Source organism: Mauremys reevesii, linkage group 3, assembly GCF_016161935.1.
Source record: "Mauremys reevesii isolate NIE-2019 linkage group 3, ASM1616193v1, whole genome shotgun sequence".
In the NCBI taxonomy this organism is placed as follows: domain Eukaryota; kingdom Metazoa; phylum Chordata; order Testudines; family Geoemydidae; genus Mauremys; species Mauremys reevesii.
Genome location: NC_052625.1, coordinates 33,974,912 through 33,999,158, shown reverse-complemented (window position 1 = coordinate 33,999,158; position 24,247 = coordinate 33,974,912). Strand labels below are relative to the sequence as shown.

Here is a 24,247-nt window from a genome sequence, read left to right as displayed (position 1 = left end):
GCTAATAATATATTATGTATAATACATAATAATGTATTATTAGCATACATAATAAAATAAAGTATGCTATTTTATACTGAATCACTGGAACTGAATTACCTTCAGATTACAGTCACAGAAGCTCCAGTGAATGGGCTGGAGTTAGTGATTTTTGCAGTGTCACAAACCCATAGTTTCAGACTCCACACCTAAAATAGCATACTTTAAACACCCAATTCCTGACTTATTAGTGCATACGTTTTCTTTGCTCTGTTACCTTGCTTCGTTTTTCAAAGTTGTTTTCCATAAGCTAGTTAAGTAGTCTTTCCTTGACTTTTCTTACATCATGCTAGTGGTATTCCCTGAAAACGGGGAGAGGACATTGCATACTACAGAAGCACTAGGAATTTCAGTCATGACTGGGGAAATAATGGCGACTTTGTAGTAAGTAGCATGCTAAACAAGGAGTGCAAGTTCTGAAGAAATTTATCTAACTTAAGACAGTTTGGTTCAAAGCCTTGAGCAAGTGTGTGGGGAGTGGGGAATGGCAGGAGAATTTTGTGGGAAGAACTTGGACTGTCTAGAAAGCTGCTAGGAAAATCGTGGAGTCCTAGATGGCACAAATTGTTCTATGGTAATGCCTCTAGAAGGGAACTGTATTTACCAAGGTGCAGACTGGCTGAGCAACCCCACTATAGGTTGTAAGTCTACCTATCCTCCCACAGTCATTTGTATACAGTCACAAAAAACATGGGCCAACACATTAAAGAGCTTTAGAGTGAACTGAGAAACTGCTCTGTACGAGCTCAGCCCTGAAATAAGGATGCACAACTTGAGAGAATTAAGTTTCATACAGTTTTAAATGATCTTTCCAAATATTGTAAAAAAAAAGTTGAGGTCAGAGTCAGGTGCAAAAACAAACAGTTTTGGGGTTTTTTTTTACTTTCATAAGTATTTACATGTCAATCTATAGCTGTAATATAATAACTTTAGTGGTGGGTTCTGTTAGTGCATACTGAAGAATTTTGTCAGCACTAATGAAACTTGGTTTTAACTTTCTAAAGTCTTAGAGGCAACATTCTGATATCCTAAATTGTCCATGTAGAGTGTATTTAGAAACAGTATTCTCAGTTGTTGGCATAAAGACTTAAAATAAGTAACCTTAGTAGAGAACTAATTCTCAAGTTTTTCATCTTGAAAGTACTCAACAAATAGCTAATTGATACTATATTGTAAATACTGCATGAGACTATTTTTTTTTTACCTTTATGTAAATAACAATGTTGCTGTCTGCTGGAGACTCCAAACTCAATCAGAAATTAGAGAAACATATTTCAAAGCACAAAACCTTAGATAATATTTAAGGACTGACTGTAGCAGCATAGGTGATGTATAGGAGTGCTTCCCCTTGGCTTAAAGTTGTTTCCATCATATACAGGGTTTACATTTTGGTTCAGTGGCTCTCAGCACTCTCACTATACAAATTGTTCCCGCATCCTGTGTAGTAGTAGTGTCACAGAATAATGGTATAAAATCTGTTGGCGTTACACAACAACTTGTAGTGATTTTTGCTTGAATTGTTGCTTTTCATACTTTTTTTCTTTGTAGAAAATAGCTTCTACATACAGGTCTAAGACTAGGGTGACCAGATGTCCTGATTTTTTTTAGGGACAGTCCTGATTTTTGGGGCTTTTTCTTATATAGGCTCCTATTACCCCCCACCACAGTCCTGATTTTTCACACTTGCTATCTGGTCACCTTATAAGACTGTCAGTGTTTTGTTACAACTTGTATATACAAAAATCCTTTGCAGGTCATCATTTAAGACTAAATGATTACAGATCTGCCCATAGAGGGGGATATAATGGGTTTTGACACTATGGTAGGATGACAAAGCTTACTAATTTAAAAAATATTCTGTCATCTGAAACAAAAGTGTTAACCTGCAAGCAGCATTAAATCAGTTGCATGTATAAGTGCTGAAAATGCTCCCACAAGAAGGCTATTTTATGCATTACATACAAATTTGACATCAAATAAGGACTAGGAATACTAGTCTTTCCTCAGATGGTGGGAAAGGGAAAACATACTGCAGAGGAGTAGTGATCACTTGACTTTACTCCTGAGTTGTTTCAGAAGGACACGAAGCTGCATGAAATGAATTTTGGGAATGCTGGAGGAAATGGTCAGGAATGGGGAGCAGTAGCAATAGGAGGGAATGAGTGGATGGCTGACAGGATGGGAGATGCAATGCTGCTTCATTGATTAAAACAGACTACTCAAATTCTACCTGGAAGCTTAGCAGAAGCCTGTGCAGATCCTGGAGTACTGGAAAGAGGTGCATCTGACAACTCTACTTAATACATGGGCTGTAGCATTCTGCACAAGCTTCATATTCCAAATATTCCCAAAGTGGAGTCCCATGTAGCATGTATTATATATGTTGGTGCATCTCTCCTTTGGAGATGGGGCTGAAAGGAAATGTTGCGCCTAATATTCCTTTCAGTAATTCCAATCAGTGTTCCTATGAAAGAGGCAGGGCTGCTGTCTCTGAAATTTTTGTAAATGTGCTGTTTGTCTAGGAATCTGCCTTTTTTTTTTCTTCCCCGTTACACATCTCTGTGAATTTTAGATTCTCATGTTTTATAAATTTAACTGTTGGGATGATAATAGACAAAATGGCCTGGAATGGACACTTCTCAGTAAGTGTTGCTTTATGGTGTTAAAACACTTGCAGTATATTCACCCCAGTCCACCCAGCAAACTGACTACAGTTTAATGACAGATAAAACTATCCTTGTGTATAGTCTGCAGATACATTGACATTTGTAAAGCACATTGGGATCCAACAGGATGAAAGGTGCTTTATACATGTAAGCTTGATGTATACTGCTTATTCAGAAGTATAACTAATGGACATGTGTTCGTTCTCTGTGCTGGTTTTTCAGTTTGTAGAGTGATTAAATAGCAAAGTAAAACAGCCAAGATGTTTTATAAGACTATATTTAAGTCTATTTCTGGATGACTCTCAAAAAAAAAATTGGTTGGGCGCAGCTGCAGCGAGTCCATGTAATAGTTTGTGATATCTGCTGACAGCTCAGCAGAAATGCAGTGTTCTGAGGTAAGTCATGTTTGAAGGAACTAGCTTATGGCAAAGTCATGCCAGTATAAAGAATAACCCTCATTCAGTCTGCCAAACTTATTATTGACATGAGATCTTGAAAGTATTAACCACTTAATTGCAAGGGTGTAAAAAAACCTTAAATCCACTGGAATGGGTTACCTAGGGAGATGGTGGAATCTTCATCCTTAGAGGTTTTTAAAGCCTGGCTTGACAAAGCCTTGGCTGGGATGATTTAGTTCAGGGGTTCCCAAACTGGGGGTCGGGACCGCTCAGGGGGTCGCGAGGCTATTACATGGGGGGTCATGAACTGTCAGCCTCCAACCCAAACCACGCTTTGCCTTCAGCATTTATAATGGTGTTAAATATAAAAGAAAGTATTTTTAATGTATAAGGGGTGGGGGTCGCACTCAGAGGCTTGCTATGTGAAAAGGGGTCACCAGTACATAAGTCTGAGAACCCCTGATTTAGTTGGTGTTGGTCCTGCTTTGAGCAGGGGGTTGGACTAGATGACCTCCTGAGGTCTCTTCCAACCTTAATATTCTATGTTGGACAAGTAAATTATAAAAAGTTGGTTACCACAGTCTGACCTCAAGCATAGGGTTGCCAGCCTTCCAGGACTGTCCTGGAATCTCCAGGAATGAAAGATTAATCTTTAAAGATTGTCATGTGATGAAACCTCCAGGAATACATCCAACCAAAACTGGCAAGGATCACTATTCAAATCAAGAGAAGGAAATTGTGCTCAGTTTAGATGTATCCCTCTGCCATGTATATTGGCCAAACTGGACAGTCTCTATGAAACGAATAAAAGAACACAAATCGGACATCAGGAATGGTAACGTACAAAAGCCAGTAGGAGAACACTTCATTCTCCCTGGACATTCTATAACAGATTTAAAAGTAGCCATACTTGAACAAAAAAACTTCAAAAACAGACTTAAAAGAGAAACTGCAGAACTAAAATTAATTTGCAAATTTAACTTTAAGATATACTGGCATTAGAAAAGGTTCAGAGAAGGGCAACTAAAATGATTAGGTGTTTGGAATGGGTTCCATATGAGGCAAGATTAAAGAGGCTAGGACTTTTCAGCTTGGAAAAGAGAAGACTAAGGGGGGACATGATAGAGGTATATAAAATCATGAGTGGCGTGGAGAAAGTGAATAAAGAAAAGTTATTTACTTGTTCCCATAATATAAGAACTAAGGGCCACCAAATGAAATTAATGGGCAACAGGTTTAAAACAAATAAAAGGAAGTTCTTCACACAGCGCACAGTCAACCTGTAGAACTCCTTGCCTGAGGAGGTTGTGAAGGCTAGGACTATAACAGGGTTTAAAAGAGAAATAGATAACCTCATGGAGGTTAAGTCCATTAATGGCTATTAGCCAGGATGGGTAAGGAATGGTGTCTCTAGCCTCTGTTTGTCAGAGGGTGGAGATGGATGGCAGGAGAGAGATCACTTATGTTCTTAACACCATTAATTTGGGCTTGAATAGGGACTAGGAGTGGCTGGCTCACTACAAAAGCAACTTTCCCTCTCCTGGCATTGACACTTCTCCAATTATTGGGAGTGGACTACATCCACCCTGATTGAATTGGCCCTGTCAACACTGGTAAGGTAACTCCCTTCTCTTCACGTGTCAGTATAATAATGCCTGCATCTGTAATTTTCACTCCATGCATTTGAAGAAGTGGGTTTTTTACCCATGAAATCTTATGCCCAAATAAAACTGTCAGTCTTTAGGGTGCCACCGGACTCCTTGTTGTTTTTGTGGATACAGACTAACTGCCACCCCCTGATATTTAGCAGCAGTGTTTTATTTAAACTTCTACCTGGTATGTTGGGAACCCAAACACAGCAGCACTGAATAAAACACAGAAATTAAGATTTGTTTTAGAAACTGAGTGTTTGGTTGTAACATTTTGTTGTTATGGCTTATGAAGCATAAGCGCAAGTGAACTTAAAACTAAAACAGCACTCAAGCCAGGATTTCTTATATTAAGGTATGTAAACTTATCCTGATGTGGCATTTATATAAAAATTAAAAATATTTCGTAAAGCTCTGTGATGACAATCACCAGATTGGTGGGGGCCTTAAATGGTAAAATTATGAAGAATCTGCTTTTGGGTATAGGATCTAGCATATCATTTAAGCATTAACATGGGTGAGAAACTGCTTCATTGCTTTCCAACAAAAAAAATAAGATAAGGCTGCATAAATACTTGAGGACTCAGGATCCGTTTCCGAATCGTTGCCAGTTTCTGCAAACCCATATGTTGGCAAGTAGTCCACTGACTTAAATATTTGGTTTCACTGGGACGTCTCCTGTGAGTAAGGGTTTGCAGGCTCCATCCCTTAGATTGTACCTGTTGGACTAGCCCCTCTGTCTATTTTGGGAAATCAAAAATTGTATTGTTTTTCATGAAATTATCCTCAAGTGCCTTCTACAACTTGTATTGATTTTAATCCTCTGTATAGTCTGCAAGCTCTGTGGAGCAGGGACTGTTTCATTTGTTCGTATGGCACTTGGCACAATGGGGCCCCTGTCCTCATTTGGGGCCTTTAGGCATTTTAGTATAACATAAAAATGGTTTTTTAGCGTTGTACTAATGATATGTGAATTTTGGTCCCTTATTAGCTCTTCCTTTTCATTTCTCAAGATCTAAGAAGATAGTAATATGAGTAAAATTCACAACTAACAACAGAAGTTCAAAGTTGAGACTGGTACAGAAGAATGCTTTCATAGTGAAGTGGGTACCTTCTCTTCTTGTCGTTCTCCCCTCCCCCCCCCCCCAAATAAAAAAAACAAACAAACCCAACAGCTCAGTAGAGGGAGTTGCTTAGGCTGGAGTGGTTGTAGCAAAACTGGCTGACATCAAGGATTTCTGCTTTAGAGAGCTGATCTACACTTGAAAATTGTTTCAGATTAAGGTTGTGTGTGACTTTAAACCAGTTAGGTATTCCAGAATAACTTCATGTGTAGACACTCTTACTCTGGAACAAATGTCCCCACGGTGCTATTCTTTATAAGATACCCTCGTGAATACGAGTTGCAGCTTTTTGGCAATAGATCCTTACTTTAACTTGTATTTGAATATGGTACTCTACTATGATGTGTAGACTTTATCATCATTATTGCAAAGTTGTGACTATTTCTTTCTCATCTCTCTATCTCCCCCCTTCCATTCTTTTGATTGCTTTCAGATCATTACTGTGTATAAGTAACTAAATAGCCCATTCTATTTAAATAATTATATGGGAATCCCCCATCCCTCTCCCCCGCCCCACCCCCCGGTACTGTGGTACCTGAGCACCTCATAGTCCTTATTGTATTTATCCTCACTATGCCCATGTGAGGTAGGGAGGTATAGTTATCCCTATTTTACAAATGGAAATGGAGGCACAGAGAGATTGTGACTTACCCAAAGTCACAGAGGAAGCCTGAGGTGAATCAGGGAATTTGAACCTAGGTCTCACATGAGCCAGGCTAGTGTCCTAACCACTTGATCTCTAGTATCATGGCCAGGATAGGTAGATCTAAATCAAAGCAATTAAAAACACTGATTTTAATCATAATTTCAATCAGCAGGCAAGAAATCTTGATTTAAATTAATTTTAATTTTTTTTCTTAAAGAAAAGTTCATTCTCATTGTTTGGTAATCATAGAATATCAGGGTTGGACGGGACCTCAGGAGGTCATCTACTCCAACCCCTGCTCAGGGCAGGACCAATTCCCAGACAGATTTTTGCCCCAGATCCCTAAATGCCCCCCTCAAGGATTGAACTCGCAACCCTGGGTTTAGTAGGCGAATGCTCAAACCACTGAGCTAACCATTAAAACATGTTGACTTGTAACTAAACATAGCATTTATACAAAATTGGGTACTTTTTGCTAATCATAACAATCACTATTTCTATGCACGTTTAAGCAATTATATAGCTTTACATACATTTTATTTAGATTCCTTAACTTTTTTTACCTTTTTTTATTGTGTTTGAAAATGGTCAGTGTTGTGTTTCTTATTTACTAGATTAATGTGGTTTGTGCCAAGCTCTGTTTGGATGGAAACAGCTTTTTAATTTTTAAATTTTGTAGATAGATAAACTGATCAAAATATGTGGTGTATTTAAAAGTTAGTGATTTACTAAACAAAGGCAGTATTATCTGTAGTTAGTTAATTGAAGTGATTGTTTCTGATCACCATGTCATTCAAGATTTTAGAGCTAGTAGAGCTCATCCTCTAATACCTAATTGTTCATAGATTGGATGAGGAAAAACAAGGTTTTCTGCTTTTTCAACTCCTATTGCCTTCTTAGCTTTGAATGAACTAATCAATAAGCTAGTTGAATACATTGCAATGAAAAAAATATTCCCTCTACACCTGTAGAAGAGGCTACTGCTATCTAACACTTCAAAAAACCCGAGCTCTATATGCTTGGCCAATGCCTTCAAACAGTTCAGTGCTTTGACTTTCTTCAGAACTTAGCAGCAAACACATATTGCTTATTTTTGATGTGTTGAAATTGTTTTAATAGATTATAATAATTTTAGGTCTTAACATAGGTTGCCATAATTTCAAATTAAATTTTTAAATAGGCTTCTTTTTTTTTAAAGCAGATTAAAGTAAAAGTCTGATTTAAATTTAAAAAATCTGATGTGATTTCCTTTTTTAAATCACCAGTTTTTATCTACCTGGTCAGGCCTATTAATGAATGTTGGGCATTTTTTTACCAGACACTTCCACACTTGCTGCTTTACATTCAAGCTAAAAAGCCCTCAGAATCCATTACTCAGATATATCTTTATTTCTGTAGGCAGTCTTTTTAACCTTGTGATTTTGTAATTCGGTTTGCATACATATCAGTATTGCTGAATGCTTTCCTGTTAACTTAGGAAACCTTATATCAAACTATAAAAGCTTAGAAATTGTGTTGAAAGGTACTAACAGGTATGCCTGTTATGTCAGCATTGAGTCTGATACCATCAAAATTGTAACTAAAAAAGGCCCATTGGCATAGCAACAGAGGAAGCAATCTGTGTGTGTAGGGAGAAGCTTACAGACTTCATCTCAGTAGAGACAAGCCGTAGAAAGACATGGAAATAAGCATACTGAATTAATTATGTATTTTCATGGTGTTCTGTGTTTAAATTACTCATGATTTTGTAGTGGTACATCACAATTGTGGTTTGTAGGAACAGGGGTGAAATGGTAGCAGTTGAGTTCTGCCAAAAAAGTGGAGCTGTAGATCTCTAAAGGAAATCAGTAAGATTACCTATTCAAAATAGAAAAAAATAGTTTGGACTAGTGAGAGGAAAAGACTGTGAAAGAATGGTGCTGAAAGCCCTTTCTAAATTCAGGGAGAATGACTTCAGTTTTGCTTAATGGACTAACGTGACTTGAAGGCTATATTTAAAAAAAAAAAAGAAAAAAGAAAAAGAAAACATTCTTAATTCTATCCTTTTACTAAAGGCAAATAAACGATAAGCTAGGTACCAGTGCAGGACATTAATTCTCTGTTAAGTACCCTTTCCTGTTAAATCAAAATTGTTTCCCTAGTTCTGTGGTGAGAAGCATGCTTTCACCTGCCCTCCTGCTCTGAGGCCTGGTCTACACTACAAAGTTAGGTCAATGCAAGGTGGCTTATGTCAACCCAATTATGTCAGCATCTACACTACAATGTTTCTCCCACTAATGTAAGTCTCCTGTTATATCGACTTACCACCACCTCCATGAGAGGCTTAACGCTTAAGTTAACATAGTTAGATCACTGCAGTGTTCGTGAAGACACTGCGCTGCTTGCATCGACTTAAGTGGCCTCCAGAAGGCGTCCCACAATGCCTCATTGTGACCACTCTGTTCACCATTTTGAGCTCCGCTGCCCAGCGGCCAAGTGTACAGAAACGAGCCCCATCCCTTATAATGGCCTACACGTTTTTAAAATTCCATGTACTATTTGTTCGACATGGAGAGCTCACCTAGCAACTGCCGAGCATGCCAGCTACAAGCTCGAAATGTGAACCTGCCTGGAGTGTACAGGAGGTGTTGGATCTTCTGGGTCTGTGGGGAGAAGAGGCTGTGCAGGCACAGTTCAGATCCAGCTGTAGAAATGTGGACATCTACAAGCAGATCGCTTGGGGCATGGGGGAGAAGGGTTACAAGAGGGACCCACAGCAGTGCAGCATGAAAGCCAGGGCGCTGCAGCAGGCATACCAGAAGGCCAGGGAGGCAAGCAGTCACTCTGGTATGGTACTGCAGAGATGCTACTGTTACAAGGAGTAACGTGCTATCCTCTGCGGTGACCCCACCACCACTTCCAAGAATGCTGCGGATACATTGAAGGAGTCAGAATCGTGGGCCACCACGGTCAAACTTGAGGACACAAATGCGAGACAGGCGACTAGGGGATCCAGTGTCATGGCAAGCCAGGAGCTGTTTTTAACCCCGGAGCAGTCCAGCTAGTTGCAACACTTCAACATGGGCGAGCATGATGCTGGGGACTGAACCTCTGGTAAGTACGTGGGTTTGCATTGATATTACAGAGACACATCTTCTCATTCACTAGTTTTTATTTATTACAAGAGATGGTGAAACAACCAGCAGTGGTAGAGTGGCTATCTGCTTCTCATTGCCCGGCTCAGTTAGGCAGAGGTGGCCCTGTGAAATGTTTTGTTTGAGCACCATGATGTCTCATGAATCCTCCATAGAGATCTTAAGGAGACTTTCCTGGAGGTACTCAGCAATCCGTTGCCAAAGGTTCTGGGAAGCCTTATTTCTGCCACATTTTCCCATGCCACTCAGCAATTAATTCAGCAGGCATCATTGCAGTGCACAGGCTAGCAGCGTACAGACCTATTCTCTAACTGGACATGTGCAGCAGCTGTTCCCTTTCTGCCTCCATTACCCTCAGGAGTGAGATCAGCTAAAGTTACAGCTGCCTGTGGAGAATGGTGCCAGTAAATCAGTTCAGTTGCTTGAACCTCGAACACTAGTGCTTGTGTGGCTGTTCCCCCTCCACTCCCTCACCCACAGCTTGTGTCAGCTTATGGCTGGGATAGCTAACACAGTCTGTGAATACCTGGTTGAAGTGAAAGTGTACTGCTTTAAACTTGCATGGATTAGGGAGTGATTTCAATATAGCAAGTCTTCCAGTGATGAGCTGCCAAAATCTTAACAATGGGTTCCCTATAAAAAGTTCTGATTTAAGGGATGTGCGACAGCATGTATTTTTTGTACCAATAGGGTTACCATACGTCCATATTTTCCCATGAGGTGATTAAGAACCGAAAAGCCTGACATATCCAGGAAAATACAGATGTATTTTAACCCTACCTAAAGTTTTTTTTAAAAAAGATGGGGCTGAACTAGAAATGAGCTCCGTTTCACATGTGTGGGTGGTGATCAGGGACAGTCTCAATTTTTGGGTCTTTTTCTTACATAGGCTCCTATTACCCCTCACCCCTGTCCCGATTTTTCACACTTGCTGTCTGGTCACTGTAGGGTGTGCACATGTGTGGGTCCCAGCTGCTCCCTGCCCCACCCTCATTGAAGCAGGTGTGCAGGGTTACTGCCCTGGGAACTGCAGGGCACCAGTGGATGTGGGGCTGGCTGCAGATAGGGGCGTGGGGCAGGGCTAGCTGGAGGCAGGGAGTGACACGGGCTGGCTGCGGGCAGGTGATGCAGACGGGCGGGCTGCGGGTGGCTGTGGGCAGGGGCTGGCTGCGGCGGCTGTGGGCAGGGGTGGCGGGGGGCAGAGGGTGGCTGCGGGCAGGGGCTGGCTGGGGGCAGGGGTGGCTGCGGGCAGGGGCTGGCAGGGGGTGGCTGGGGGCAGGGGTGGCTGGGGGCAGGGGTGGCTGCGGGCAGGGGCTGGGGCAGGGGTGGCTGGGGGCAGGGGCTGGCTTGGGGCAGGGGTGGCTGCGGGCAGGGGCTGGGGCAGGGGCTGGCTGGGGGCAGGGGTGGCTGGGGGCAGGGGTGGCTGCGGGCAGGGGCTGGGGCAGGGGTGGCTGGGGGCAGGGGCTGGCTGGGGTGGCTGCGGGCAGGGGTGGGGCAGGGGCAGGGGTGGGGCAGGGGTGGCTGGGGGCAGGGGCTGGCTGGTGGTGGCTGGGGGCAGGGGTGGCTGGGGGCAGGGGTGGCTGGGGCAGTGAGGCGGGGAGGCGCAGACACTCACACGGGGGGGGGGGGGCTGGGAGCAGCAGGACGCAGCCGGGGACTCACCAGGCAGCCCCAGGGCCAGAGGTCGGAGGAGCAGGAGCAGCAACAGGGCCAGGAGGCAGCTCACATGGCTCTCGCAGCACAGCGCGGCGCCACCCGGCGGCCGGGAGGAGGAATTACAGGCTTCCCAGGCAGAGCCCATCAAAGCTTCCCTCGCAGGGAAGCTAGTTAACAAGCGGTTCTAAAACCGCTTCTAAATTTAACAACGGGTTCGCGCGAACCGGCTCCAGCTCACCCCTGAAGTCTTCCATATACCTTGACTATGCACTCACAATGGCACCTCTGTGCATTGTCTCTTTTGCAGCTGCAAAAGTGGCCCTCCCCTCTCCTTCCACATCAGCAGTGTCTGAGCCAGATAAGAAGAAAGAAGAGAACTCGGGATGACAAGTCTCTGGAGCAGCGGACACTGAGCAGAGGGTGTGGAGGATCACTCTCTTGGACAAAATGGACAGAGACATCGAGGACAGAAGAAAAGCTCAGGAGAAGGAGTGTCATGTGCAGCAGGAGATGATGGTGCTTCTGAAGAACAGACAGACATGCTGAGGAGTCTGGTTGACCTTCAGGCGCAACACATTCAAGCTCACCTCCCTCTATAGCCCACCAAACTGCATTCCAGCACCATCCTATTCCCCCACCCACACACACATTCCACTTCGTGTCAGGGGCTGGTACCCTAACCCAACCACTCCACCCTGGGAGAGAGTATAGACAATCACAGCCACACATACACTGATCTGTGATAGGCAAGGTGTGTATGTGTTTGTAAAAGAAAAATGAACTTCGAAGGCGAAAGAACATTCAGTCCCCTGTATTTGTAAAGTTTTTATGTTGTACATATATTTGTTTGCATATATTTGTACTAAAAGTCCATTTATGGAAATTGAATTCATCTTTATTCAAAGCACAGGGAGAAAGGGTGTGTGTGATATATTCTGAGTCAATAGCAATAGGTGCATTTGCAAGGTTATGTTACTAGCCACACAGCACTCACAGCAAGGTTCAGACCAGCGTGCTAAAAACACATTGGCAGGCACAACATAGAAAATCAACTGTGGCTTATTATTAAAAGCCTCCCTGAGCCATATAGCTCCCCTGTTGAGCTCTTCTTATAGCCCTGGTATCTGGCTGCTCAAAATCGGCAGCCACCCAATCCACCTCCTCCCTCCATGCCAGCAGAAATTTCTTCCCCTTTGCTTCACGGATATTATGACGTGCACAGCAGGCAGCCATAACTATGGGGATATATCTATAATGTATATATTTTGCTGAAGTCTAACTTGGTGAATAGATTGCGCCAGTGCCTTTTCAAATGGACAAAGGCACATTCAACAGTCGTTCTGCACCTGCTGAGCCTGATGTTGAAGCGCTCCTTGCTGCTGTCGAGGTGTCTGGCTTCATGAGCCATGGGAGTAAAGGGTAGGCTGGGTCTCCCAGGATCATTATTGGCATTTCAACATTTCCAACGCTGATTTTTGTGGTTCAGAAAGAAAGTCCCTGCTTGTAGCTTTCTGAATATGTTCTTAAAGATGTGTGTGTCATGCACGTTCCTGGACCATCCTGCGTTTGTCTGGAAAACGTCCCCGGTGATCCACCAATGCTTTCAACACCATAGAAAAGTAGCCCTTTCTGTTGATGTACGCTGTGGCTAGATGGCCGTATTTTAAGAATCCTTATTGAGGTTGCAGGAACAAACCATCCCGGTATGTAGAAAGAATAGTAAATATGGCAGACAACCAGCTTGGCTTAACAGTGATATCGTTGCTGGTCTTAAAACACAAAAAAGCAGCTTACAAGAAGTGGAAGATTGGACAAATGACCAGGAAGGAGTATAAAAATGTTGCTCAGGCATGCAGGAGTGAAATCAGGAAGGCCAAATCACAATTGGAGTTGCAACTAGCAAGGGATGTTAAGAGTAACAAGAAGGATTTCTACAGGTATGTTATCAATAAGAATAACATCAGGGAAAGTGTGGGCCCCTTAATGAATGGGAGAGGCAACCTAGTGACAGAGGATGTAAAAGAAGCTAATGTATTCAATGCTTTTTTTGCCCCTGTCTTCACGAACAAGGTCAGCTCCCAGACTACTGCACTGGGCAGCACAGCATGGGGAGGAGACGACCAGCCCTCTGTGGAGAAAGAAGTGGTTCAGGACTATTTAGAAAAGCTGGACGAGCACAAGTCCATGGGGCCGGATGCACTGCATCCGAGGGTGCTAAAGGAGCTGGTGGATGTGATTGCAGAGCCATTGGCCATTATCTTTGAAAACTCATAGCGAACGGGGGAGGTCCTGGATGACTGGAAAAAGGCTACTGTAGTGCCCATCTTTAAAAAAGGAAAGGAGGAGGATCTGGGGAACTACAGGCCAGTCAACCTCACCTCAGTCCCTGGAAAAATCATGGAAGAGGTCCTCAAGGAATTAATTTTGAAGCACTTAGAGGAAAGGAAAGTGATCAGGAACAGTCAGCATGGATTCACCAAGGGCAAGTCATGTCTGACTAACTTAATTGCCTTCTATGATGAGATAACTGGCTCTGTGGATGAGGGGAAAGCAGTGGACATGTTGTTCCTTTACTTTAGCAAGACTTTTGATACGGTCTCCCACCGTATTCTTGTCAGCAAGTTAAAGTAGTATAGGCTGGATAAATGGACTATAAGGTGGATAGACAGCTGGCTAGATCATAGGGCTCAACGGGTAGTGATCAATGGCTCCATGTCTAGTTGGCAGCTGGTATCAAATGGAGTGTCCCAAGGGTTGGTACTGGGGCCAGTTTTGTTCAGTATCTTCATTCATCATCTAGAGGATAGTGTGGACTGCACCCTCAGCAGGTTTGCAGATGACACTAAACTGGGAGGAGTGGTAGATACGCTGGAGGGTAGGGATAGGATACAGGGGGACCTAGACAAATTAGAGGATTGGGCCAAAAGAAATCTGATGAGGTTCAACAAGGACAAGTGCAGAGTCCTGCACTTAGGATGGAAGAATCCCATGCACTGCTACAGACTAGGGACCAAGTGGCGAGGCATCAGTTCTGCAGAAAAGGACCTAGGGGTTACAGTGAAGGAGAAGTTGGATATGAGTCAACAGTGTGTCCTTGTGGCCAAGAGGGCTAATGGCATTGTGGACTGTATAAGTAGGAGCATTGCCAGCAGATCGAGGGACATGATCATTCCCCTCTATTTGGCATTGGTAAGGCCTCATCTGGAGTACTGTGTCCAGTTTTGGGCCCCCAACTACAAGAAGGATATGGAAAAATTGGAAAGAGTCCAGCGGAGGGCAACAAAAATGATTAGGGGGCTGGAGCACATGACTTATGAGGACAGGCTGAGGAAACTGGGATTATTTAGTCTGCAAAAGAGAAGAATGAGGGGGGATTTGATAGCTGCTTTCAACTACCTGAACGGGGGTTCCAAAGAGGATGGATCTAGGTTGTTCTCAATGGTAGCAGATGACAGAACAAGGAGTAATGGTCTCAAGTTGCAGTGAGGGCGGTTTAGGTTGGACATTAGGAAAAACTTTTTCACTAGTAGGGTGGTGAAGAACTGGAATGGGTTACCTATGGAGGTGGTGGAATCTCCTTCCTTAGAGGTTTTTAAGGTCAGGCTTGACAAAGCCCTGGCTGGGATGATTTAGTTGGGGATTGGCCCTGCTTTGGGCAGGGGGTTAGACTAGATGACTTCCTGAGATCCCTTCCAACCCTGATATTCTATGACTGGTATCGGCAACCTTCGGCCCCTGGCCTGCCAGGGTAAGTCCCCTGGTGGGCTGGGTCGGTGTGTTTACGTGCCGTGTCCACAGGTTCGGCCGACTGCGGCTCCCATTAGCCATGGTTGGCCGTTCCAGGCCAATGGGGGCTGTGAGAAGCCATGGCCAGCACATCCCTCGGCCTGTGCCGCTTCCCGCAGCCCTCATTGGCCTGGAACTGTGAACCGCAGCCAGTGGGAACCGCGATCAGCCTAACCTGCGGATGCAGCGTGTAAACAAACCAGCCCGCCCCGCCAGGGGGCTTACCCTGGCGGGCCACGTGCCAAAGGTTGCCAATCCCTGTTATATGGTCTCTGGCTACGTGCTTAAGTTTTTAATAACCTGGTTGGGGGGGGGGGCGGGAGGGAGGAAGATTAACATATCATTAACTCATTTGTTTTTAAATAAAAAATGTGTACCAACTTCCCCTGACACACCCCTTTCCAGGATATCGAAGAGCTTGTCCTCATTTATAGTCTAGTGGCCTAAATTTATGAAGAGTAATAGTTGAGTCAAGAAATAGAAATGAAGGTTAAAATGTATTCCTCAAAGTGGCTCATTGATTTTGTTCAATAGGTTCAATATAACACTTTGGCTTTATAGGAACAATCTGGATAGAACGCTTCATACAGCACAAAACTGTCGTCATTGAAATCTTCAAATATAAAAACTAGGGCTGTCAAGTGATTAAAAAAAATTAATCACAATTAATCGCGATTTAAAAAGTTAATCGCAATTAATTTCACAATCATGCTGTTAAACAATGATAGAATACCATTTATTTAAATATTTTTGGATGTTTTCTACATTTTCAGTTATGTTGATTTCAATTACAACACAGAATACAAAGTGTACAGTGCTCACTTTGTATTTATTTTTTATTACAAATATTTGCCCAGTAAAAAAAACAAAATAAATTGTAATTTTCAGTTCACCTAATACAAATAGTTTTTCATGGAAGTTGAACTGACAAATGTAAAAGTATTTACAAAAAGCCCTGCATTCAATATAACAACGTAAAACTTTAGAGCCTATAAGTCCAATCAGTCCTACTTCTTGTTCAGGCAATTGCTCAGACAAACAAGTTTGTTTACATTTGCAGGAGATAATGCTGCCTGTTTCTTGTTTACAATGTCACCTGCAAGTGAGAACAGGCGTTCTCATGACACTGTTGTAGCTGGCGTCACAAGATATTTACATGCCAAATGCGCTAAAGATTCATATGTCCCTTCATGCTTAAACCACCATACCAGAGGATATGAATCCATGCTGATGATGGGTTCTGCTCAATAACAGTACAAAGCAGTGCGAACCGATACATGTTCATTTTCATCATCTGAGTCAGATGCCACCAGCAGAAGGCCGATTTTCTTTTTTGGTGATTTGGGTTCTGTAGTTTCTGCATCAGTGTGTTGCTCTTTTAAGACTTCTGAAAGCATGCTCCACGCCACATCCCTCTCAGATTTTGGAAAGCATTTCAGATTCTTCAATCTTGGGTCGAGTGCTGTAGCTATCTTTAGAAATTTCACATTGGTATCTTCTTTGCATTTTGTCAAATTTGCAGTGAAAGTGTTCTTAAAACTAACGTGCTGGGTCATCATCTGAGACTGCTATAATATGAAATATATGGCAGAATGCGGGTAAAATAGAGCAGGACACATACAGTTCTCCCCCCCAGGAGCTCAGTCACAAATTTAATTAATGCATTATTTTTTTGACGAGCGTCTTCAGCATGGAAGCATGTCCTCTGGAATTGTGGCCGAAGCATGTGAGACATATATGAATCTGTAGCTCATCTGGCACATAAATATCTTGTGACGCCAGCTACAATAGTGCCATGTGAATGCCTCTTCTCACTTTCAGGTGACATTGTAATTAAGAAGTGGGCAGGAATATCTCCCATAAATGTAAACAAACGTGTTTCTCTTAGCAATTAGTTGAACAGGAAGTAGGACTGAGTGGAGTGAGTTATAGGCTCTAAAGTTTGACGTTGTTTTGTGTTTGAGTGCAGTTATGTCACAAAAAATTCCTATATTTGTAAATTGCACTTTCATGATAGAGATTGCATTACAGTACTTGTATAAGGTGAATTGAAAAATACTATTTCTTTTGTTTACCATTTTTACAGTGAAAATATTTGTAATATAAAGTGAGCACTACAACGCAGATTAAAAAGTGTATAATTTGAAATTGATATATTTGAAAATGTGGAAAAACATCCAAAAATATTTAATACATTTCAGTTAGTATTCTATTGTTTAACAGTGCGATTAATCACAATTACTTTTTTGAGTCAATCACGTGCGTTAACTGTGATTAATCGACAGCCATAATAAAAATGTATATGCCCTAGATCTTGGGTTTCCCAGCAGATCTTGCTCTAGAAGCTAAGCTTTATTTAAGAAAGTGACATTTCTAATACTGCTAGCTGCAAAGATACCTATTAATATGAAATTCAAACCATTATAGTATGTTGCAAGCCTGCAAAACAATAGCAGTAATACAGTGAAAGTTCTGTTCCTTCCTCCTCCCCCATGCCTCTTAAAGCAGTAATAATGGTGCAGCCTAGTCACTGTCCACTTACATGTTGATATGATTTAACAAGAAGCTAGGGCAGCTGCATTATGTTTCAATAGCGGGTCCTTATAAGTAGCTCAACTCTCTCCTCCTACATAATGTAAATAAAATGTTATGTAGCTCAGACATGTTAGAGCAAAGAATTATACCTAACAGATTATTAATGTGACCGATGAATAGTTCAGTGTATGGGGAGGAAAAATAGGTTTTTTTCATTGCAAATGCAAGAATATACAAAATATGTAAAGATCCAACGGAGTGACAAATACTACAGTGAAAACTATTCTCAAAAGAAACTCATAGATACTATATTACCTTGTGTAGTGGAAAAATATAACCCAGTACTCCATCACCTGTCATAAGATGGCAGAACCTCTGCTGGCTTTACAGCACATTAAGAATATTTTACATATTTTTACAAAATTTCAAAAATGGGGGGGAAAAAAAAAGGAGGAGCTGCTTTTTGGAATTTCATTTTCTTGTTCCCAGATATTGTGCTGATACAAGAGGATGGAAAATGCTAGCTGTTACCTTGCTGGTTTTCTAATGGTCTTGTATGAGGACATTTTAATTGGTCACGCTTTAAATGAAGATTAGTGTGACAATAACAAACTTGTCAGTGAGCATGCTGACTTTACAGAGGTGAAGTGTCAGTCAGACTAATTCTTTATATGTGAATGAATTTAATCAATTATGAAATTAAATCTTGGAAGAAACAGCACTTTTGTAGATTAAGGTTCAGTAAAAGCTTTGAAACACGAATAGTAATTTGGGAAAGTAAATAATTTTGATTGAGTAATTAAAATACAAAGGTGAAGTTAGTAATTATCTTCCAGTTGCTGTACATCTTAATTGAACTGAAAAGGATTTTCCAAAAAGGGGATTGTGTCCTTGTTTTGCTGCTTTGTTTTGTAAAGAAGGCTTAAGTTTTGTTTTGTGTTCAAAGTGGCTTTTTTCCTGCTTATTAGAAATGTTAGGAATGGCAAATCTTGTCTTCCCTAGTTTTACTGGAGGACTTCTTTTGTGTTTTGTGGGAGTAAGGGTTGATCTCAGGTGTCTTGTGAGCTTTCTCACCTTTATCGCAGCAGGTGAATCGTAGGATTGGAAGGGACCATGAAAGGTCATCTAGTCCAGTCCCTTTCAGGACTAAGTATTATCTGGACCATCCCTGATAGGTATTTGTCTAACCTGCTCTTAAAAATATCCAATGATGGAGATTCCACAATCTCCCTGGGCAATTTATTTTAGTTCTTAACCACCCTGACAGTTAGGAAGTTTTTCCTGATGTCCAACCTAAACTGCCCTTGCTGCAATTTAAGCCCATTGCTGATTGTCAGAAGTTAATGGGAACAATTTTTCTCCCTCCGCCTTGTAAAAAACCTTTTATGTAGTTTGGACTAAAAAAAAAAATCTCACTTGCTTAGCCTGGTCTATACTACAGGGTTTGGTCGAATTTAACCACGTTAGGTCAATTTTAGAAATGAATGCGTCCACACAACCAACTCTGTTCCATCGACCTAACGGGCTCTTAAAATCGACTTCTGTACTCCTCCCCTGTGAGGGGAGTAGCACTAAAATTGACTTTACTGGGTCGAATTTGGGGTAGTGAGGATGAAAATTGACGGTATTGGCCTCCAGGAGCTGTCCCAGAGTGCTCCATTGTGACCGCTCTGGACAGCGCTTTGAATTCTGATGCACTAGCCAGGTACACAGGAAAAGCTCCAGGAACTTTTGAATTTCATTTCCTGTTTGGTCAGTGTGGCAAACTCAGCAGCACAGTGATCATTCAGTCCCCCCAGAATCGTGGAGTGTAGAATGTTTCTACTCTTCCCCCATCATCTCTGTCCCTGAGGTTATTGCAGATTAGAAGGCGAAAAAACGCACTTGCGATGACATGTTTTCTGAGCTCATGCAGTCCTCCCGCATTGATAGGGCACAGCTTAATGCATGGAGGCATTCAGTGGCAGAGGCCAGGAAAGGACATGATGAAGCATCTCTTGGGGGAGCAAACAGACATGATGAAGAAGCGTCTGTTGGAGCTGCTCTTCTAATCACCCTGGTGTCTGGCGCAAAACGATTGTCTGCCATTGCTTTCACGGAGGGAGAGGCGACTGACGAAATGTACCCCAAACCACTCGCGACAATGTTTTTTGTCCTATCGGGCATTGGGAGCTTAACCCACAATTCTAATGGGCAGCAGAGACTGCGGGAACTGTGGGATAGCTACCCACAGTGCACCGCTCCGTAAGTTGATGCTAGGCATGGTAGTGAGGATGCACTCCACCGACTTAATGCTCTTAGTGTGGACATACGCAATCGACTGTATAAAATAGATTTCTAAAAATCGACTTCTATGAAAATCGACCTAATTTCGTAGTGTAGACTTAGCCTTGTTTTATATAATGTCATAATTTCACTAGTTCTTCTGCCACCAAAAGTGTGTTGTTATTGGGTGCAACTAAACTAAAAGGGCCTTCTGCACTTCCATTTTTGCAGATCAGTAAAGCTTTCCATTATGATCTACCAATAACAAAGGCTTGCCTATTTGCAATAATTCTTCTTTTGATCTTTTACGTAGGTTAAATTTGGTTGAGGCCTTTGTGGTAGACACAGAGCTACGGCAGTGCCTTCAAGAAGAGCTTCTACGTCGTTTTCCAGATCTCAACCGGCTAGCCAAGAAATTTCAAAGACAAGTAGCAACCCTGCAAGACTGTTACCGAATGTATCAAGCTATTAACCAACTGCCTAATGTTGTACAGGCACTGGAAAAACATGAAGGTAACATGCTTCCTGCCCCTCTATTTTAAATGTTTTATGTCTTGTGACATATTGATATTGGCAAGAGGTAGAGAATGGATTTCAAAAGATGACTATGGTAGCCTGTTTTGATGAAGGGAGTAAAACTGGAAGGGAACTTGAAGTGTGTTATTCTAGAACATCAGAGATACTTTTCAGATGAATTTAGCAAGTGAATAGAAAATAAAATGTCTCAAATCATGTAGTATCCCTTTTGGAAAAACACTTAACTGATAGGTAGCCAAGATGGAAAGTTCAATCCTGTCTGCTCGGTAGAAATATCCCATAAACCAGTCTGTCTTGAGAATTCTCTCTCGAAATATAAAAATAAATAAAAGAATGTACCATATATACTCGTTCATAAGCCAAATATTTTTGGTAAAAAAGTGAAGCATCTACACCAAAATGTGGTGATTTTAAACTCTATGGAATTATTGAATTGAATATCTAATATATTGTCGCTTTGTTTACCTGACGCGTCCGCAGGCATGGAGCCCCTCAGCTCCCTGTGGCCGCGGTTCGCTGTTCCCAGTCAATGGGAGCTGCGGGACGTAGCCCACACATTTGCAGAGGGACAATAGGATTGATGTCTGCTATCTATCTCTATCTATCTAATCACATTTTTGCTCTTAACAAACATGTTATCTCTGGAGACACAAATCCAGTTTGAGAACTGCAAAACTAAGCATCTCTGATGGTATCTTATAGACTGAGCACTGAGTCCCATTGCGTAGATAGAAAGATTAACCTAAATAATCTATACAGAAGCCCATGGAACCCCATAAGATTGAGGTCTCTAATCCATGAACTATTGGAACTCATTTACAAAACTTTTCTGAAACATTACATGAATATGTTGTCTCATGCTATAGAATTAGAATTTATAATCCCTATTCCATGATGAGATATCTTTCAGCTATAATGTATCTTTTAGATAGGTTTTTCCTCAAAATGCATTTTATCAAAAAAATGCGATGTAAATTTTAAAAAAATCGATTTTTTTAAAAAATCATTGATTTTTTTTATCCACCCTGTTTGAAAGTAACACTGTACTTAATTTATTGTTGACTTTTTTTGAAGGAAATATGTTAATTGTAGAATGCAGTAACTCTTTAATAGTCTGGGTTTAAATCCAAAAATAAGCTTCCCAGGAACTGAAAATGTTAGTGGAATAACTGGCCACACTTATTTTTTGCTTTCTTTTAAAAATTAGTGAGGTAGGCAGTCTCTGATTTTTATTAGAATGGAATTTTGTATTACTTCAGGCAGAAAATGTGGCTGCTATAGGGCATAATGAATAAGAGAAAAATGAAATTGGGTATTTCTATCTGATTTTAGCTGAAGATGTTCAGTACTCATAAACAAAAATTGGTTTCTCTTTCTTGATAAATTGCAGTGAAAAGGGAAGGTGAATACCATAAAATAAGGTATATTGTCACAATTATGTGGAAAACGGGCTTCCAGATATGAGCCTAGCATTCAGTGTAAAATGTAATCCATTGTGAACCTCTGTACGATGTAGAAAATCCATATTGCTACTACAAATTAAACTTTGATTATATAGGCCACCATATTAAGTCTCTGCCTGGTCATATTGAAAGCAGATATTTTTTCCTTTAGGAAAGTAAATATATTTACATAGCCAAAAAGGTAGGTTTTGGCTCAGAATCTCACCAAAAATGTCCTTGTTACAGAACAAGGCTTTACAAAATGGTGATAAAGTCCTTGTAATATGTATATTTATGCATACTATAGAGGTGAAAGAGGTGTTTTGTTTTTCAGAAATGCTGAACACCAAGTAATTTTATCCCCCAAATTACTAAAAATCTGTAGTCTGGAAAAAGGAGAAATAGTAGGCCAAATCTTAATTGCTTCTGTTGATGCCAGTTAAGGGATGTGGCCCCAACTATTTTAATCTCATGGGGTTCTTACCATGCCTTATGGGACACCATGACTAAGACAAGTAAAATGCTCAAAATTATTAACTGAGTATTTTAATAAAGAAAATAATAAAATCAAAACGCAAGCAAGCGGTAAACAGTGGTTCCAGAAGAGTTACAGTCTCTCCTGTATGTCTCTCTGTAGAGAACTTTCAACAGAGATTACATCTTTGAGTGGGTCTGCCCTGGTGAGGACACCCTTCTCTAGGTAAATTAAGACAACTATATATTAGTCCACAAATCAGTTGTGAGTCCTATCTTAGTTTATCTTAAACAGTTGAGAGAAAGCAAGTCTATCCTAGGAGTTCCTTTAATTAGCTTGAATATCTCATTTAATAAAATAAACAACCAAAAAGAGCATCTGAGCTATTATTCTCCAAGTAATATGTGTATGAAAGTAACTGCTTTTACCAAATTTTAGGAGATACTTAAATGAGTTTGTAATAACATAACATTACCATAATGATTGCGGATAGTGCAATTCTGTTATAATGATGTAATTCAGTCTTGATCTGATTATTTTCCTATCCATTTGTTTATTGAGATCGGAAGAGCTTTTAACTCATTGCGAGATGGAATGTCAAAATGTTTTCTGGTAAGTTTGAGAATCTGACACATTTCAGGACTTTGTTTCCTGATTAATGGTTCTTGGGAAGTATATCAACCATACCATTAAGCTGGCATCAGTGACTACTTTTCCCTGGAAGATGTAAAGCAGGGGTCGGCAACCTTTCAGAAGTGGTGTGCCGAGTCTTCATTTATTCACTCTTATTTAAGGTTTCGCATGCCAGGGATACGTTTTGTTTTTTAGAAGGTCTCTTTCTGTAAGTCTATAATATATTACTAAACTACTGTTGTATGTAAAGTAAATAAGGTCTTTAAAATGTTTAAGAAGCTTCATTTAAAATGCAGAGCCCCCCAAACCAGTGGCCAGGACCCGGGCAGTGTGAGTGCCACTGAAAATCAGCTTGCTTGCTACCTTCAGCACGTGTGCCATAGGTTGCCTACCCCTGATGTAAAGTATTTATTTATATTGCTGGTCTTACTTTTATGAATTATGTAAGTTATTAGTATAGATGCTGTTTCTAGCAGCAAAAATTTAAATTTCATAACATTTCAACATTTGAGATGTAAAGTGCTCTTATCTTTCAACTTTCTGTGTAGTAATGCAGTAATTTTAATTTTGAGTTAATAGGTATAATAAAACCTTTTGCTATAGTAAACTGAAAATTGTGGTAATCATGAAATTGTAGTTTAATTTAAAAGATGAGAGCAGAGGTAGGTGTTACAATTGGTTAATTCCTTTCCTTTTCACCTTTGGAGATGTTATAGGTCAATTCTTCTCTTCCTCTGTATGTGCACAGCTTGCTTACTTTAATAACAATAGGAATTACATGCAGAGAATTTGTTGATAGGGTGATAAATGGATGGCCTTTGAAATGAAACTGTAAATGCAACAGACAAATGGAGTTCAATTTGAAGCTTCTTGATAAACCTATGACTGATTCATTAACATGGTGCATTATGCACATAGAGTGTGCATATGAAAACTGGTTTTATAAGTTAGTGTTCACTGTGTCTTAAGCCTTGTATCACCATGCCGTAGATTTAAGTAACGAAGCTAGAATGAAAATGAATTTTCATTTAAACTACTTCTAAAAGTATCTGTTTTGATATGATTCGTATGCAAAAGAAATCCAGTATTTTCTTAATCTTAAATTTGACTTTATTGTGAATTTATGTATTTTGCCTTTAGACTTTTGGAAAACATGCTAATCTAAATTCATTATTTAAGTTGCATCATTAAATTTTCTTCATTCTTTTAAAGAAGGTGAATTTTTACAGCTACTTAAATTAATTATGATAATTTATCAAGTA

General features: G+C 40.9%; 1 protein-coding gene across 1 annotated transcript in view; it reads left to right on the top strand.

Annotated features, from left to right (window-relative positions):
- Positions 1-24,247, top strand: part of MSH2 (mutS homolog 2) — a 98,524-nt gene that overhangs the window by 27,047 nt on the left and 47,230 nt on the right. The window contains exon 7 of the mRNA XM_039531925.1: positions 20,212-20,411. Within this exon, the coding sequence (XP_039387859.1) occupies positions 20,212-20,411 (200 nt within the window). The remainder of the gene's footprint in view (positions 1-20,211; positions 20,412-24,247) is intronic.